Source organism: Cryptotermes secundus, unplaced genomic scaffold (genome assembly GCF_002891405.2).
Source record: "Cryptotermes secundus unplaced genomic scaffold, Csec_1.0 scaffold632, whole genome shotgun sequence".
In the NCBI taxonomy this organism is placed as follows: Eukaryota; Metazoa; Arthropoda; class Insecta; order Blattodea; family Kalotermitidae; genus Cryptotermes; species Cryptotermes secundus.
In genome coordinates, this window is record NW_019738356.1 from 1,884,843 (window position 1) to 1,904,426 (window position 19,584).

The 19,584-nt window shown below is 39.8% G+C and overlaps 3 protein-coding genes across 5 annotated transcripts in view; 2 read left to right on the forward strand and 1 right to left on the reverse strand.

The window, feature by feature from the left end:
• The window catches only part of LOC111870833 (glucosamine-6-phosphate isomerase), a 119,019-nt gene that overhangs the window by 39,405 nt on the left and 60,030 nt on the right, over positions 1 to 19,584 (reverse strand). For 2 of the 3 annotated variants that reach the window (XM_023863414.2, XM_023863411.2), the window contains exon 1: positions 2,550 to 2,667. The exons of the other annotated variant lie outside the window; for it this stretch is intronic. The gene's annotated coding sequence lies outside the window, so the exon portion shown is untranslated. Of the gene's footprint in view, positions 1 to 2,549; positions 2,668 to 19,584 lie in introns of those variants that run through there. 3 annotated transcript variants of the gene reach the window in all.
• LOC111870831 (nose resistant to fluoxetine protein 6) overlaps positions 6,367 to 19,584 on the forward strand; it is a 42,314-nt gene continuing 29,096 nt past the window's right edge. The window contains exon 1 of the mRNA XM_023863406.2: positions 6,367 to 6,702. Coding sequence (XP_023719174.1) covers positions 6,471 to 6,702 — 232 coding nt within the window. The 5' untranslated portion in view covers positions 6,367 to 6,470. The remainder of the gene's footprint in view (positions 6,703 to 19,584) is intronic.
• On the forward strand, positions 16,297 to 18,341 carry LOC117282819 (regulator of hypoxia-inducible factor 1-like). Its single transcript, XM_033754022.1, has 2 exons — positions 16,297 to 16,790; positions 18,165 to 18,341. Exons 1-2 carry the CDS (start codon positions 16,630 to 16,632, stop codon positions 18,322 to 18,324), a joined length of 321 nt encoding a protein of 106 aa, XP_033609913.1. The 5' UTR covers positions 16,297 to 16,629; the 3' UTR covers positions 18,325 to 18,341.

Below are 19,584 nucleotides of genomic sequence, written 5' to 3' on the forward strand. Positions count from 1 at the left end.
CGGGGCCGGGTTCGATTCCCAGCAGGGCATGGGTTTTCTCTTCTCCACAGCACCCAGCCTTACTCTGGAGTCCATCCAGCCTTCTATCCAATGGGTACTGCAGGCTCTTTCCTGGGAGTAAAGCGGCTGGGACGTGAAGCTGACCACACACCTCTGTCTAGTGCCGAATTCAAGAATGGTGAAGCTATACCTCCACTCCCCCATACATCCTGACTGTATGGTGCTTAATTAATTAAGTACAGGGACAATGCCACACTTTTACTACACTATTAACAGATGTATCACATTAAAGGAAAGTTCTTTCAATAGGACAGTACAGAACAGTCACTGACGCCACAGTTAAGTCCTCCTTAAGACGCTTATGGTTCCTCTGTAAGTCAAGAAACAAACTGAGGGAGGGGGGAGACCAAATGAATTTAGAGAATTTTTGTGAGAAAACTCCTGAAAAGCAGCCACTTTGAAAACAGAGGAGTTGTGAGGATACTACTGAATAGGATCTTATGGAAACTGATACAGGAAGGGTGAACTGGACTGAACTACATTGATTATGGCCAAAAGTGGCCTCTGGTATTCCCGGTACTGTATTTTTCTGACCTATTACTACGACAAGACATTTACATACTTCCTGCTGGATTATTGGGTGTCCTTCATGATTCATTATTCACTGACATCCACCATTTAACTAAGAGCATAATTAATTAAATGTTCATAAAAGGAAACCTTACTTTCCACCACCCAACCAAAGAATGGTTACCAGTGTGTCATGCATATTGAAACCAAAGAGCTGAGTATCATAAGCACATACCACTACAAGTGTTCATGTGGAAAAGGAATTCAGATGCAGATAATTCCAAAGTTTCTTCAGCAAGGAAGAATACTGGATAAAATTTTCTATGAAGTTAATAGCAATGGATGTTCCCCGATAATTACTACAGTCAGTTTCATCACCCTTCTTGTGAACTTGTACAATAATAGACTCCTTCCACTCATCAGGCAATTTTTCCTTATTCCAAATAGAATTAATTAGATACATATCTTAGAACATAACATTTCACCTTGAATCAGTTCTGCGAGAATTTGATCACTACCTGGCGATTTATACCGTTTCCATTTTGCAATAGCACTTTCAACCTCAAAAGGGCTAGGATCAGGTACTAACGGCTGAACTGTATGCATTTCTATATGATTAACGCCACTGACCCATGTACATTCAACAACTGAGAGTAGGAGTTCCTCCACCTATTCAAAATGTTGTGGAAATCTGCAAGCCGATCTCCATTCTCAACCTTCGCTAAGTTACTGCTAGGCTGGTAACCCCTCTTAAAGTCATTTATTCCTCTGCAGGTCTCTAATGTCATTGTTCTTACTGTTCACTGTAAGCTCATCAATTTTGTCTTTCATATATTCTCTCTTTTTATTCCTAAAATGCCTGCTGGTTTCACGTTTTATATTGTTCAGATTATCCCTATATATTTCTCCTGGATCTTGCAGCCACTTCAATTTGACTTCTTTCCTTTCGTATAGTAATTCTGAGCACCTTCATTGAACCATGGCTTATGCTTCTTTAACTCATAATATCCTACGCTCTCTTTGGCTGACATTTTGATATTCTCTCGAATTCTTTCCCAAGTTCTATTAATATCCACCTCAGGGTCCAAGCTTCCAAATCTGTGAGCTTATTTTTGATTTGAACACGATACTACTCTTTACCCTCTACCTTGTTTAATCTCTCGAGATTAAACCTTTCCATATGAACTCTATGCACTGTTTGTTTACTCACTGCCAGTCTCTCCCTAACTTTTGCCACCACCAAATAGTGGTCAGTATCACAATCTGCTGCCCTGAATGATCAGACATCAAGTATACATGAACGCCGTCTCCTATCTACCAAAATATGGTCGATTTGGTTGTGTGTCTTTCCATCAGGAGATGTCCAAGTAAATTTAAGAACGTTACGATGTGGGAACATAGTACTTTTGACAATAAAGATTTTTGGACGTGGAAAAGTTTACTACTCTAACTCCATTATCATTACTTATTTCCTGTAAACTCTCATTCCCAGTTGTTTGTTTCTACACGCGTCCATGTGGAAGAAAAACGATTCAAATGAATATACTTACAAGGTGTCTTCAGCAAGGTAACAATAAATCCTGATTTAGTTGAAATTTGAATTTCTCATGGTGGCTATGTAGATCATTGTATTCTGGGATGAACTCATGGTTCCCCTGAAGATGGAGTCTGAGGGTTCCTCCGAAATGATACTAATGTTCTACCTGTCTACACGGAGTCATGTTCCAGAAGATAGTAACTTTCGCTGAATTAACATGGTTCAAGTGTGTCGTAAAATTCAGCATTATGTACTATTTTAATATAATAAATACTTTGAAGATGGCATTAATTATCGTGCAGAACGGTGTCTGTTTACAAACGATGTACCTACCTAACCGCTGGAAATGACAGAGTGTGCCCACTGTGGAACTGTCGTTCTGTTGCTACGTTACCATGCAAACTAACACTTAACAAATCTGATAGCGATCGCAAACACTTACCGCTATCGCAGACCAACGATTACCTGGCTTACTTTAAGCCACTGAGCCCAGTGACGTTTATCGTTGCGAGATACTAATTACGTTTAGCATTCAGACATACAGTACAATACCGTCCTGTTCTGTAACCAACAACCTTATATTTTTGTTTAACAGATGTCACTTTAAACCAGTTTGCTTGTGGTTCCCTCAAGCGGAAATCTGTTAAACTTCAATGAGCGGGAACTTCAAACACTTCAGACGAAATATTTGAATGAAAATAAAGATTATTTGAAGAAGACATGTAGAAGGAAATTTTAAATAAATGTGGTATTCAAGTATAAAAACCATTTTAATAATAAACTAATTATTGAGTCGAATCCTTCTTGAGATGTCGGCAGTCACTCAACTACTTAATAAATTCCCAATATTTTTTTTTATTCTGAATGTTCATACAGTGCTCACAAGACCCCTACCCACACAAATGTAGTCCATATCATCCGATCATATTTTTGTAAGACCCAGTTTAATATTATGTTTCCATTTACATGTAGGTCTTCTTAGTGGTGCCTTTCTTATGTCTTTACCACAAATCCTGTATGCATTTCTGTTCGCTTTCAAGTGCTTTATATGTTCTTTGTGTCTCATTTTCCTTTGCTTTATCATTCTAATTACGTCTGGCAAACAGTACAAGTTATAAGGCTCCTCATTATGCTGTTCTAACTTCTTATTATTTTATCTTTCTTGGGTCAAAATATTCTCAACAGCCTGTTCACAGACACCCTCAAGCTATGTTCTTCACTTAATATCACTGAACATGTTTCACGCCCATAAAATCTATGGGCAAAAACACAAGATTTCATATTTACATTTTAATTTTTTTACATACCGGAGAGAAGACAAAAGATTCTGAACTGAATGGTTGCAAGCATTAACCAAATTCAATCTCATATACCTCAATACTAGCATTAACCTGAGTTTCTTTGTTGTTTCTTGATGGCATTTATGTTATGTCTCAATAGATTTACACCATCAGGATAGATCGGAGCTCATATATCCCACTTAGTTTCAGTTTTACCTTGTTTCTTTGGCCTTTCATAATGGCATATCCTGAAGAAAAATTGAAAACAATAGTGATAAACATCTCCATGTTTCAGGCCATTTTGAATAGGAAATGTACCAACAAAATATTAACTCATATGGATTTTATTATACAAAAGTTTTCATTTAAACATATTTCAATCTGCTTACCTACAACTAGTTTCAAGGTTACTCCAGACTCAATAAGAATATTGTATACAACACTTCCATCATAAGTGAATCATAAGGTGTCTTAAAGTCTATGAATAGCTGATGATCTGTCTCATTGTACTCCCATTTTCTTTCCAGTGTCTGACAAATGCAAGAGATGTGATCAGTAGTTAATCTGTTACATCAAAACCCACACTGATGATCCTCAAAAATATCACCTATATATGGACTTAAATTTGAGACAAGCATATTGGATAACATTTTGTATGACGTTGATAACAGTGATAAGCATCAGTAATTACTCATTCTTCAGTCAGTTTTATCGTTCTTGTAAACTAGCCAATAAAAGATTCATTCAGCTACTCAGGAAATTCTTTCTTATTACAAAAAAGTACTGAGTATATGATCTCAGAATGTAATGTGTCATCAGAAGTTGAGCTGTTACATCAAAACCCACACTGATGATCCCCAACAATTTCATCTATATATGGACTTAACCTTGAGAGATATATATTGGATAAAATTTTGTTGAAGTTAATAACAAGCCTCGATAATTATTCATTCTCCAGTCAGTTTCATTCTCCTTCTTGTAAACTTGCTAATAAAAGACTCATTCATCTACTCAGGAATTTCTTCCTTTTTTTTTCAAATAAATGTACTGAGCTTATGATCCCAGAATGCAATATTTCACACCATGCTTGAATTAGTTCTGCCAGAATTTGTACAATATCTGGCAATTTACCCTTTTCAACTTCACAGTAACTATTTCAACCTCAAAAGGACTAGGATCAGGTACTAATGGCTCAGCAGTATGTACTTCCAACTGCCTAATATCACTGATCCTATATATATTTAGTAAGTGGAAGAAAAAATTCTTCTACGTATTCAAAAAGTTGTGGGAATCTTCAAGCAGTTACTTCCAGGTTGGCAACCCCTCTTAAATTTGATTATTCTTCTATACAGGCCTCTAATGTTCTTGCTCTTACTGTTTGTTGCAAGCTCATTTTTATCTTTCAGACATTTCCTCTTCTTTCCAGATGCCTGCTGGCTTTGTGCTTTATAATGTTCAGATTATCCCCATTTCATTTGGCTCCGATGCAATTTGTCCTGTTTCCTTTGGTATAACATTACTGAACACAACTCAATGAACAATGGCTAATGCTACTCAAGTTCTTGATAAACTAGAACCTCTTTCGCTGAAAATTTTGATACTCCCTCTAGTAGCTTCCCAAGCTCTATTAACATCCACACCATCATCTGAGTTTTCCAAAGCTGCAAATCTATTCGTGGTTTTAACACAAAACACAATCTGCTTTGTTTGGTTTCACTCCATATAAAATTTTTGCTTTTCTGGACATTTTTACCGCCAGCCTGTCCCTACCATTGGCAATTACCAGACTGTGATAGTGATAGATTATGGCCCGCATTCTTGATAGATCGAATATAAGATACACTTGAATGCCATCTCCTGTATATCCAAAATGCTCTATCTGATTGTGTGCCTTTCCATTAGGATATTCACTTCAAAGTGAATTTATGAATGCTGCAAAGTTGGAATCTTTTCTTTTTGAAAATTAGAAATTTGAATGCATCAAAATTTGCTACTCTAAGTCCATCATCGCTATTAATTTCGTGAAAACTCCAATTTCAAATTGTTGAGTTGAAAATGTCTTCTTTACCATTTTGGCATTGAAATCTCCTAACAGAATTTTAATATTGTATTTAGGGAATTTATCAAATATATATTCTAGTTCCTATTAGAAACTGTTCTTCATATTGTCATGTATTTGGGAGTATGACAAATCTCATATTTATTTTCTTTTGCTTAGGTAATTTCAAACTATCCAAAGAAACGTCCCAAGTCTGAGGTCTTGTGCAACATTTCGTAACAAGAATTTTTCCTTTATGGCAAATGGTTGCTAATCCCATGACCAACCCAAAATTAGAGCATCAATCCTTGTCAGCTGCGCTCTAATACTTATTCAGTACATCCACAGATGTCTTCCATGTCTGGGGGTCATCTGAAACGTGGCCACGTGCCATTTCATGGTGACACTTAAAAGCTTACTTTTTAATACAGCAAAAATACAATTATTTTGAAAGCATCTTATCCAGTTTACTTAGGGATTATATGAGCTATACATCAGGCAGAGGCCGATCACAGTGACTGCGCGGTCTAAAATAGAAATTGCTGTCACTCGCACGAACGTTGGAATCATGGTTTCGAATCCCACTCGAGGCATGAATGTCTATACGTGTGTTTATTCTGTGTTGTCCTGTGTGTAGGTAGCGGCCTTGCGATGGGCTGATCACTCGTCCATAGAGTCCTACCGTCTGTGTAAGAAAGATTACGAAAATGAAGAAGAGGTCAGGGTCCAACAAAGGGCTATAGAGCCCATGATGAGTGAATGAATAAGCGAATACATAAGGCAGATAGTTTTCTGATATAGCCATAGAAACTGGTAAGATAACTTTGTGTGTATAAACTGGACTGAGCTTAACACGCGAACATTCTTACATATTACCTACCTTTTTATCTTCCATGCCTTAATAGGAAATGTGACGAGCGTTTAGCTCGACGCTGATGAATATTCCGATAAGTTCTTACTATAAATAACATAAAATTCCATCTAAAAGCGTTAAGTTTGTTCAGATGTGTTTTCTACTCTCACAGAGACAACCTGGGCTACAACAATGCTGCGAATGTTATTACCTTATGTATTGAGCTTTATATCTGTTTTGGGAACTTACAACAGTGCAGAGTTAGTACATGACCATCAATGGAAAGATGTCTTACCTTATTTAAATATTAAGAACTTTCAAGAAACCAGATCTTCTGTGTTTGCGACTACCAACAATACCATCTGTGCACAACATTTTCAGGTCTACATGGACCAGATCACTACCAGCTACTGGGCGATGCTGAGTAAGTATATTTATTGTTAGTATCTGAATATACTGGCAGATATATATGCCGTGAAGTCTGATAAGAAAAGAAACACGTGTTTTGTAAATTCCTAAATGTGGCATAAAATCCCAAACGAAATCCAGACTCGTAGCAGAATATGAAATTTTATGTTCTCCTAGAATCAAGCAGACGTATTGCGGCTGCAGTTATCTCAGATGTGATGCAGTGTATTCTGGTAGATAGTTATGTTACTTTTCGAAGGCACATGCTACGTCCATCTTCACCGTTTAACGTTGAAGCAGGAGGCACCAGCTTCCTGAAATACTTCTGTACTTGTCTACCAAATTACATGCGTCAAATCGCAAAAGACGAAATAACTCCAGGGAGCTGAGCCATCCTTGAGAAGCTGCCAGTTGTGCAGCTCATTAAGAACCTCCCAACATTTTATGGTACTCGAAGGTTCATTTCGGTGTTCAAAAGAACCCTCCACTAGTCCCTATCCTGGACCAGAACAATCGAGTCTATACCACGCCAATCTATCTTTTTGAAAATAATTTTAATATTATCCATCCACCTAGGTCTAGGTCTTCCTTGTGATATATTTCCTTCTGGTCTTCTCACTAACATCTTATATGCATTCCTATTCGCTCCCATTCGTGCTACATGCTTTGCCGATCTCATCCTCCTTAACTTTATCGTTCTAATTATACTTGCCGAAGAGTACGAGTACTCCACAATATGGAGTTTTCTACAATGTCCCGTCACTTCATCTCTCTTCGGTCAAAATATTTCCTCTACTTTGTTAATTAAGTAGTACGGCATGAAGACCTATCGGGGAGTGGGTACATAAATCCACGCATTCTTGATCTCTGCATTATTTGGAGGTGAGTGGTCAGCTTCACGCCCCGGCCGCTTTATCACCTGAGAAATAGTCCAATGTTATCCATCGGATAAAATGCCATGTGGGCTCCAGTACCAGTCTCTACGACGTGTAGAGAAGACATATCTTGCTCATATCGGGATTCAAACTCCGACGCCATGGCCGTCCAGTCCATATCCAGTCTCCAGTCACTATGCCGACTCCCGTGAAGTAAGGTGTGTATTGTGAATTCTTGTTCTGCTTGCAGTGTTTGACTCCACAACGAAGTTTCCGGAGAGTGTGCTGATGGGGCAGTCGGTGTTCCTCGGGAATTTCGACGAGTGCATCGAAGTGGAGCACGTGGACACTGGCGTCGGGGTGTTCAGTGGCCAGCATTGTCTCACCGAATTTCGGCAGAAGCCAGACTCAGTCCAGGCACTCAGCCCGCAAAATTTGCCACATGTTGAAAGCCTCAGAATAAGAGCTCCTAATGTGAGAGACAACGATAGAACTGTGAGTGACCTTTCAGGATGGCCGCGTCATAGCTCAAGCAGTTAGTCGCTGGTTTCCCAGCGTGGCGGCCCGGGTTCCATCCCGCGTCTGGTCAAGTGGGATTTGTGGTGGAGAAAGTGGCGCTGGAGAGGGTTTTCTCCGAGTACTTCGGTTTAACTTGCCAATCTTTTTTTTCTTTGGCACTACAGCCCCAGTGGGCCTAGGCCTACCTCTATGAACTTCTCCGTTCACTTCGGTTTTTCTAGATCTTAGACATACGGTAGGACTCCTTGGGCGGGTGATCAGTTCGTCGCAAGGCCTCTACCTGTACACAAACACAGAAAAACGCACACAAACGTCCATGCCCTGAGTGGGATTCGAACCCACGATCCCGGCTTCCGAGCGAGCGAAGACAGTGCACGCCTTAGACTGCTCGGCTACCGTGACGGGCTCCTGCCAATATTCATTCCACCAAATCCTCCATCATCATAATCACCCAGGGCAGGCTACAATAGGCCAATCAATGGCCGCCGTGCTGAGTGGACCCAGTTGGACTCCACCCACCAGTAAGCGGATTAAAGAAAAACAAAAACCTTTCAGAATAATTTAAACATTAAACAAGATCTTTTTTATACGTTACCAAAGCAGTCGTTTGCCTGTTGTAGCAGCCTATGTTTGCCATATTCACCAGAAAGAAAAGCATGAACAGTTCTTACCTTCACATATTAACACACTGCGAATTATTATCTTCCCTGATTATTAGGAGAATTATTTTGTTTGTATTGCATAACTACAATTCCTCCAACCACATTCTTCGTTTGTGCATCGTAACACACTGCGCTATATTTCGATGGTGATTAATCTAATTATGTTTGAATTAAATGCTATTCTACCAGCATATATATATATGTATATATATATAATACATTTTTATCTTAACACAATGCACATTTTCAATAATTATTTCACTAATTACGAAAAAGAGACATTCTGTAGAAAGGTATTGTTATCTATTTCAAGATATTATTACAGATATTACTACAAACCAATAAAATGTTAAGTTGTCTGTCTCAAATAATGTATATTACTTTGGTTCTATAGAACTAACATCAGAAGACAAATTTATAAATACTCTTGACGGATTCACTTATTACCTATAAGTGAATAAGATAAAGCATAGCGGTTTTATATAAAAAACGAACGGTTTCGACTCGCAAACAGAATATCTGACTGAGATTTTCCTCGTTATCTTCCAGATATTCCGATATGCTGTCTGGAAATACTCGTAAATAAGTCCCACATCTTATCTAGCATATTATTATTTATAATCTTTCTGTCATTTTAAACTGTATTTTATCTTAGCTACCGAGAGTATCATTAAATAAAGCATTAATAAATACCTTTTTACTTCATTGTGGTTCAGGATCTTCATTAAATCTCGTTAATATACATTAGCAAGATTTAAGAAACTAGATCTATATAAATATCGAACAACGATTCTGAATTCGATTACGTACTAAGGCGTTATTCTTAATGTTTATTCTCAGATATGCCAATGCAACTTTCTTGAGTTTTGGAGAGTTTTACTGACAACTTATAAATATTAACTGATCAATCGATGCAACGGGATACATAAATGTAATAATAAGTAATATTTATGTTGATGTCTTGTCACCACAACGAGGGGCACGATACTAACTTAAGGATAATTCATAGATCCTATGAGAATGCGACAAAGTTAAATTATCTGGGAACGACAATAAAAAATTAAAATTTGATTAAGGCGAAACAATTAGGAGCACATTGATTTCGGGACACGCCTGCTACCATTTAGACCAGAAACTTCTGCCATCTCGTCTTCTATGAAAAAAAGTAAAAATTAAAATATACAAAACTGTAATTATGCCCATAGTTCTGTATGAGTGTGAAAATTCGCCTTGGTCATTAAAGAGGGAATGTAGATTGAGGGTGTCTGAGAGTAGAGTGCTGACGAAAATATTTGGACCGAAAAGGGATGAAGTGACAGGAGATTGGAGTAAAATGCATAAGAAGAAGCTTCGTAACTTGTCAAGTCAAGGTGAATGAGGTGGGAAAACATGTCGAACACATGATAGAGGAAAAGATGTATATATTTTTGGTTGCAAAGCAATGAAGTAAGACGAGAGGATAATATTAAAATGGGTATTAAATAGGATATGGTGGTATGAACTGGATTCATCTGGCTTAGGATGGAGACCAGTGGGAGGCTTTTGTGAACGGGTAATGAATATTCATGCAAAAAAGTTGTGAAATTCTTGAGTAGCTGAGCGACTGTTGGCTTCTCAAGAAGGACTCGGCCCCACTGAGTTAGAAATTCTCAACTTACAGGTCTCGTTTGATTTATCTGACTTGGGCCTCACGCTGTCCTACTGTATTCCATCAACATGCAGCGCGAAGGATTTTGAAGGGATCTTCAATTCATACCTACAAGATATGAATCTCCCTCTAGTGACATCAGTAGCTGAGGAGTACTGCCAAACTAATGAGGGAAAATCGCTCGCTACCGAGGACTGGATAACCGTGTAAGTTTCCGCTGATTCATTTCGTTAATATTTAACTCAAATATGATTTGTGGCGAAGGTTTGAAGTATGAGGAAGAGTCAGTAAATAAGACACAAATGGATATGGAAAGTAAAATATATGGAATTCGCAACTGGGAGAGAAGCGTTTATTTATGGATATATCCTCCACCATTACTGATACACTTGTGCCGTCTCTTTACCAGTGCGTCGAAACCCGCAGACTATAAGTCCTTTAACTCTTTTCTCAGTCACTTCCGCAACTCCGTTTCAAACTCTTCGTGAGGAACGAAAAGTTTGCCACGTTTCTCGACCCAGATGTGAAAACCTTTATGCGACAAACGGTTCCCACCGTAAACAGGAAACATTTCTTTATGAATATCCTTCGCACTGAGTCCTTTTGTTCAGAAGTAACGCAGAAATAGCGATGCTGTTCGATGGTACACTCCTTAGACGGTCACAATTTTGCCTACTGAAACCAGCCTTTGAACATGCGCATGTGCGTTTGATACCTTGACTGTTATGAGACTGGACTGTGCTGCTACATAGTGATACATATACAAAACCTATTACGAACATTATAACTGTTTTACTTCCATTTGTTACTTATTTACTGACTCTGCCTCGTACATTAACGAGTTATGAAATGCACGCAGAGCATTAACAGTTCAATCAATTTTGTCCTATTATTGCCTTTAGACCGCATACGGGTTTATTCTCTTAAGTTACACGGGTTTACCTTCTGTTGCAGCGGTATTCTTGCTGCCTTTTTACTGCTGATCGTCTCAAACACTGCGTATGACCTCATAGGCAAAGGTGGGATACTTTGTTAAGATTTCAGTTTACTCCACAATTAATTGATTCAATTAAGGAAACTTAAGTAATTTTATTACTATTGTTTACTCTTCGTTATGTGGAATCATATGTATGACTGAAACATAAGCCAGATTTGTCTGAACGATCTGTTTGAAGCAATACATTCTCAAGTGCAAGAAACAATTATAAGGAGACATGTTACGAAATAACAAACTCCTTGTAGCTTAGTCCTTCTTAGAAGCCAACAGCTGCTTAAGAAATAACCAGCATTTTAACAGAATCTGAGGGTTCATAACCGTGTTCACAACTGCCTGCCACTGGCCATTATCCTGAGCCAGATTAATGCAGTCCACACCCTTCCAATCTACACCTCTAAGATTTATTTTCATATTATCATCCCATCTACGTTTAGATCTTCGTAGTGGTCTCTTCTCTTCTGCTCTCCCTACCGAAACTCTGCATGAACACACGCGAAGTGGCCACACAGAATGTGTTCAGTGATGCAGATTCACATAAAATATTCAAGAACTGATCGCCTACTTTCCTTTGATATGACATGGACCTCATAGGAAACAACGCATATAACAATTCTTTGTTGTACGTTTCTTTACTTCATAAGACTGCAGCCATCTCTCGGAATCTCGTGTAAATTAAATATGCTTTAGGAAATGTCCAGCATAATACTGATAGAGTGAAACAGTGACACAGAAGTGCTAGAATAATCAGGGCTGATTTAATTGTAGGACAGAAGAAGGAACTGCTGCTGGCATTCTCTGTATATAGCAATGGCAAGAAGTTGCTGAGTACGAAATCTTCTGGGGACACTCTTCAAGCTGTTCACGGTATCAGGTTTATTACGATATGCTGGGTCATTTGGGGTCACCGATACACATTGGACATGGCAGTTCCATCCATCAATCTCAGCATTGCTGTTGATGTAAGTAGCCAAAATTTCGCATCAGAAAGATAAATGTAGATGGGCTTTCCTTCCAACTTGTCTGCCTTCCCTTTACATTTATATACTCGTCAATTCTACCTGTCATTTCGTTTCTTCATTTTTTTATTGTTGTTGCTGGGGACAGAGGTATGCAATGTAGATATACTGCGTCTGAAATACTTTTGATGGTATGTCATACAATCTATAGACAACGTTACGGAAGAAAAATTCCCTGTGTCCAAAAACAGTGATGTATGGTGATTTTGCCTTCCATTATACACCAATGAGAAGAGAATGTGGTATATTTCTAATGATAACATAACGATATACGTCACTACCTGATGATGTAACATCAAAGATATTTTAGACACGGTTGAGGATAGAATAGAATTTATCTAATGTAACCGCACCATGCAGGAACCTCAGCAATGTTGTTGATTTACATTTTTAATTACAATGTACTACATGTAAACGGACTGTACTACTGTTAACAATAGATGATACAGAATTGACCCCAGCACCAGCAGACGCCAAGGACAACATCTGGTCTTTCTGAGGGACAAGCAAGCTGCAGGTCACTTGAAAACCCAGAACGGAGCAGGAAGTATCCCGCTGTGTTTTCTGGGGATTTCAATGCTTAACTTCGACGGTTCGAGTCTTTGAAAATTTGAGACTTGACAGAAACGAGTCGCAATAATTTTCGAAGGGGCGTACCGAGCGATCGTTAGCGTACCTCCATTTATTTGAGAGCTGTCAGAGGGACTGTGTTGTACTTAGGCCCAAATTAACATGGATCTGGATAGGGATTGGCTGAATGCAAATGAGAGAAACACCCAAATTTTAGGTTCAGCCAATCAGCAAAATTTCAGAGGAGAGGAATCCAGGCGTTCCCGGAACCGTCGGGACTTCTGCCTCTCCAGTGCAGCCAGTCATTACAAGGCAATAAGAGCAGTCATTACAAGTCATTACAAGGGAATAAGAGCGGTGAGTCATCAACAGTGAGTAACAGGAGTGAGTAGCCAAAGGGAATAACCGGAGACAGTAGTAACCTCCCGGACGTTAAATTGGTGTATAAAGTCCAAGTGCTAGGGCCTCGTAATGTGTAACTCTAGTGAACACTAACAATAAAGCAACAGTGTTGGTGAAGTGCGAGTTTTTTTAGTGTTTTCTCTCTCCTTGTGTGAGCAAGGCCCAGAAGTAGCTCTGAGACAGAATCTCGTCCTACCGTCTGAGCAGCCGGAACCCCAAACGTCCGCCTATCCAAATCCCTACCTTGTTTTCCCCGTTCAAAACTCGTGGATGTCACCCAAGTCCACTGGCGCCCATAAAAAAATTCAAGTATTCAGAGCAATCCCACACCCTACCCTGAACCAGACAGCTACAAGGAAGCGGCGGATGAAAGTGCAGACCACAAAGGGGGGAACGTGGAGGACAGGTATAAGTGACGACCAACTCGAGAGGATTGAAGTCTCACTGAGCAAGGACGACAAGAGGAGGGCGGTAAAACTAAACATCTCTGACGGCATGTCGTATCCACAGTAGGCATCCTTAAGGAACAAAGTAATGTGTTTAGAAGTTAATCTTTTCTTTAGTTTTTGAAAATTATATTTCATAAAATTGCAGAAATTATTTTATTTGCTAATTTTTATGGGGTATGGTCATTAGGGAAATAAGTGACAGAAACGTTTCCTACCTGGGACTGGACGGGGCAAGTTTTACAAGCCTAGATATCCAATTAGATCAATTAGTGGGAAAAGTCATTATACATAATACATATATATTTTTCCTTGGCACTACAGCCCCAGTGGGCCTAGGCCTACCTCCATGAACTTCTCCGTTCACTTCGGTTTTTCTAGATCTTACACATTCGGTAGGACTCCTTGGGCGGGTGATCAGCTCGTCGCAAGGCCTCTACCTGTATACAAACACAGAAAAACGCACACAAACATCCATGCCCTGAGAGGGATTCGAACCCACGACCCCGGCTTCCGAGCGAGCGAAGACAGTCCACGCGTTGGAACGCTCGGCTACCGTGACCGGCACATTATACATATACTCGTATATATACATAATACAGAGAATATATAAGAGCACATTTACGTTTTATGAAGTGGTCACGTGATTTGCACTGTAAATCTACGAAGACAAGACGAGGCAATTGGTGGATAGAACTGGTGGAAATATATCTTTTTACTCTTCGTTTAGGAACACATGGACCTTCAGTGTACCTCCGAGAACAAAGAGAGATATCTGCGAATACTGCAGATGTTTTCAGCTTGCACAGTATACACTGGCGTGTTGCAGTAATTGTTTCGCCTTCTCTTCGTTGAAGGATAGTATTATATGTACACTGCAAGAATTTAATCGCGTTATAAAATATGTAACATTGTTTATAATTACTTGCAGTTCATAAAGGATCCTGGCCGTCTGTATATCACTAATTCAACCCTTTCAGTGGACACATTTTTTGTCCTGAGTGGATTGTTGCTCGGTTATATATTTCTGAAACAAATGAAGCATAAGACATCTGGTTTCAACATCCCAATGTTCTACGTCCATCGGTATATCAGGTGAGTTTTCTTAGACATATCCCTTGTCATATCTTCACTTTCACTTTGAGGGCAGCCACTTGTGGTCTGTCACAAATTTGAGAATAAGCGAGTGTTGAACTGGTGAGCTTTTATGGAGCTCAAAACTTCCACAGTCTCTTGTAGCACTGAATGCATTTTTGGTTCCAAGTCACGTGATAATAAATCCACCCAGCGAATGATACAATGTATAAAATTCACATGGGGAGCAATTTGTCTTACTTCATGGTGAAAACTGGTTTGTGTCCTGTCTGTAAGTGCCGAACCAGTTTGCGCAAAAATCTTGTGTTGAGAAAGAGTAATTCGCGGATTGATAGCAGATATACAGAAGAGTATCAGAAGTATAAAGGGATAATTGAATCATGTTGGAAGGAAGTTTTACTGTAAATTTCAACAGTTGTTTTATCTTGAAAAAGAAATATATATGTACAAATATGGCCTAGGCAATGTACACAATGCTGGTGACAACATTGAAGGACAGTAACACTTCGCAACATGCATCTATTTTGTATCAGTTGTAAATAAATAGTTACCACTATTAAAGTACCAACCTTCGTATTTTGTATATTTATTCCTCTTTTTTAAAATAAATTTATGAATACTGCAACCAGCACGTGCTGCACTCTGACGGCGGTATCACGCAACGACATTGACATTTTACTGTACAGAGAGATAGGTCTTGCACTTTTCGCTGTGCACACTGAAGCACTTGAAGCTGGGTCACTGTAGCCAATTCCTATGCCTTCTTGTTTAATAAATCTCTTGTCTTCCAGATTAACTCCGGCTTACGCGATCGTCATCCTGATCAGTGCCACACTGTACAGATATGTAGGCTCCGGTCCTCTGCTTCCAGTAATTGCCAATCAGATGGCAGAAGGCTGTCAGAGCAACTGGTGGACAAATATCCTATACATCAACAATTATTTTGACATGAACCGTACGGTAAGCGCCATCTTTATACAGGTTGCGTCTGCAATTTAGGTTTCCAAAGGTATCTCAATAATTGTAGTGGTTAGATGACGAGCAGGACGATCGAGAAAACGAGGTTCGATTCCCAGCAGAAGCCGAGATTTTTCATTTCTTCATACAGCACCTTTTGATCCATCCAGACTCCTATTCAACGGCTACTGGACGCTTTCCTCGAGGGATGAAGCGGCTGAAGCATGAAACTGACTACTCACCTCCATCTAATGGTGAAGGAAATGCATGGAACATTACCTCCACGCCCTTAAATTCTGTTTGGTGAGGTGACTAAGTAAAGGGACACATTTATCTTATGTATGATTCGAGGTTCTCAAAAAGGCTGTTATGAAACATTCTATTTTCTGGGATATAACCGACTACATGGCGTGGAATGAGAATTGGCAGGGGAAACCGAAGTACTCGGAGAAAACCTACCCCAGTACCACTTTGTCCACCGCAAGTTCTACATGGCTTCACGCGGTTTGGAACCCGGATCTCCGCCGTGGGAAGCCAGCGACTAACCTCCTGAGCTACGGCACGTTACGGCATTAATAATGAGCTTACTGTTATATGGGATGTGTCGACGCATAATCTGGTGGGAACCTATGGTACTAATATTCCGGAGGAAACTGCTCCCTTCAACGTTAGGGTAAATCCTGAAGACTGTAATTTTAATAACGAAAACCTGTTTTCTTACAGTGCGTGCCTCAGTCCTGGTACCTCTCCGTGGACATGCAGTTGTTCCTGCTGTCTCCAATAGTGCTCTACCCACTGTGGAAATGGCCTCGAAAGTGGAACATTCTTTTGTTAGGAACTCTCGCTATTGGCGGAGTTGTTTCGCCCTTTATAATTTCATATGTCGAAGAGGTCTCGGCCAACCTATTTACTGCAAAGTAAGTGTAATTTGTATTTCACCTGAATAAGAATATGCCCCATATTCTCTGGGTTCCAGAACCAGATTTACAGTCTCTTGTACATTGTCATTCAGTTCACTTTCACACAGCGACAAGTGCTGATGTTACATTGTAATGAACGTATAAAGGTTATAATTAAACATTAAATTATCAACTACGAGTTTTCTTGTATATGTACAGTAACTTTTAACGGGCGATGTCGCTTTCAAGAAATTCAAGTAGCAAAAAAAGAACTATTGAAAGTGAGCGTCGTGTTTTTCAAGGAAAATAGGAAATCGCTTATTTCTGTTGTGAAATATAAGGTAAAATTACATGTTTGATTTGTGGGCAAAATATAAGTGTTCCACTTTAGGTAATTATATTGACATTATTCCTAAATAATAAATAGAATTAAATTTCCTTGTATCAAAATCTAATGTATATTTCTATTTTGAAGTGCGGCCCTGGACTATTATTTATAGGGCTGAGGTGGCCCTCTGTACAAGTTGAGTTTGACATGCCTGGTCTACATATTCGTAGCCTTCTAGAATAGTGAAGTATTATTTTTTGCTAGTGGGGTGGGACTAAGTCCCTTGTACTGCGGTCATTTCTGGCCTATTGTACCAGCCCTAGATGATAGGTGAGGGTGATTGTGGACCAATTGGTGGAATGAAGATTGGCAGGGCAAACCGAAGTATTCGGAGAAAACCTGCCCCAGCTCCACTTTGTTCACCACAAATCCCACTTGACAAGACCCGACCGAATAGTGAAGTAAATTCTTGTTATTTTCAGTTAATACTGTTACTATCTAATTGAAGTCGGATAGTTCAGTCGGTATAGAGACAGCCCGTGTTCGACTCCCGGCAGTGCAATTTTTTCCCTTCTCCATATCCAGGTCGAATATGGGGCCCACACAGCCTCCTATCTAATGGGTACCGGCGGCACTTCTCAGTTGGGGGGGTAAGGCGGCCGGGGCGTGAATTTGACCACTCACCCCAATCTAGTGCCGAGATCAAGAATGTTGCAGCTATACATCAACTCCACAATGGGGCTTTATGATACAGTGCCTCAATACTTAAGTACGGGGAGAGTTTTACCTTTATTACGTACCAATCTCGCTGCTACTAAATTTGATGAAGAACAGTAGATATAAGGAATATCTTATTTAATTAATAGCATAGAACTGATACGTTGATATTTATGTGAACTTTTAGTAGCGATAATTGAAGGGAATTTGGGAATGCCTGTGGGAAGCTTCAGACATGAACTGTATACCATGAAATCAATTAATGAGGTACACCATTACATAATACATTTTATATCCCATGATATAACTATGTACAAGTATTTATTGAACTATATATTGTGTTGCAGTCTGCTTGGGGGTGGTATTCAAAAGCTGTACATCGCTGCGTATTCAAGGTTTGGACCCTGGATCATCGGCGTGATCTTCGGGTACCTTGTGTATGAAGCAAAGAGGAAGGAATTGAAGTTGTCATTGGTAATCCAATACTCTCTGACATCCATTCTATAACATGTAATGGAATGCATGTGTACCGCTTTGCTAGAATGACAACGTATTTTATACATCACTTTAATCTCTTCTCATGACAATCACTGTTTTCCCCCCTAAACATCAATAAGCTGACTTTGTAATGGAGATTTAGTGTGTTTTCTGGGGGGTAAGTGCAGATTTCTAAAAAAAATAGGGCATTTAAACACCTTTGCCTTCAGAATTCTGTTCATAAACAAAAGGGCCCCTTTCGAGATCCAGGGGTAAGAGTCGACGACCAACAGATTACCAAAGTAGACTGTGGCATAAAGAAAAGCTCCAGACATATAAAATTGAAATAATTTTAAGGCTCTTGTAGGCAGAAGACTATCTTATGCGATACAATTCCATGCCGTTTATTATAGAGCTGCCAACCTCTCGGAGGTATATTCTGCCTCCATCTTCAGGAAAGAAGTGTAAAACAAGTGGGAAAAAAGAGTGTTATACGGAAGAGAGGACAAAGAGTATTATTAAGCGCAGGGTCGCGCCATAGCTCAAGCGGTTAGTCGCTGGCTTCCCACCGCGGCGGCCCGGGTTCGATCCCGGGCCTGGCCAAGGGGGATTTGTGGTGGACAAAGTTGCGCTGGGGCGGGGTTTCTCCGGGCACTTCAGTTTCCCCTGCCAATCTTCATTCCACCAATTGCTCTACAATCACCCCCACTCATCATCTGGGGCTGGTACAATAGGCCAGAAGTGGCCGCAGTACAAGGGACTTAGTCCCACCCCACTAGCAACAGTGAGAGCAAAGAAATTGGTGCAATGTTAAGTGAATGGGATTATATTGATAGAACGTTACTTTGTTTTGGGACGTGATGCGTGAAGTCTGGTAAATCGACGTTTCGAAGGAGTCTGTCTCCTCAGTCTCCATGGTAGAGGTGGTTGTTTGGCTGTGGTGTATTTCACGACGGCGTCAGTATCTCAGAACCTATAGGGACGGCTGTAAGGCTTAATGGTGAACAAAGAGTTCATTTGCCTGGACGAGTGAAGAAAATTACTGAATCTCTCAGACAGGATATCCGGTATCGAGATCGAGAATCGAACCAAGCATCTTCAAAGTAGAGGATATTCTACAGACCCCAGAGTTAGAGGGAACATTTTCCTTATAATCTTTGATAAGTTTGTGTAAGACTACATCAGCCGGTCAGGGTAGGCGAGCGGTGTAAGGTATGCACTGTCTTCGCTCGCTCGGAAGCCGGGATCGTGGGTTCGAATCCCACACAAGGAATGGATGTTTGTTGTGTG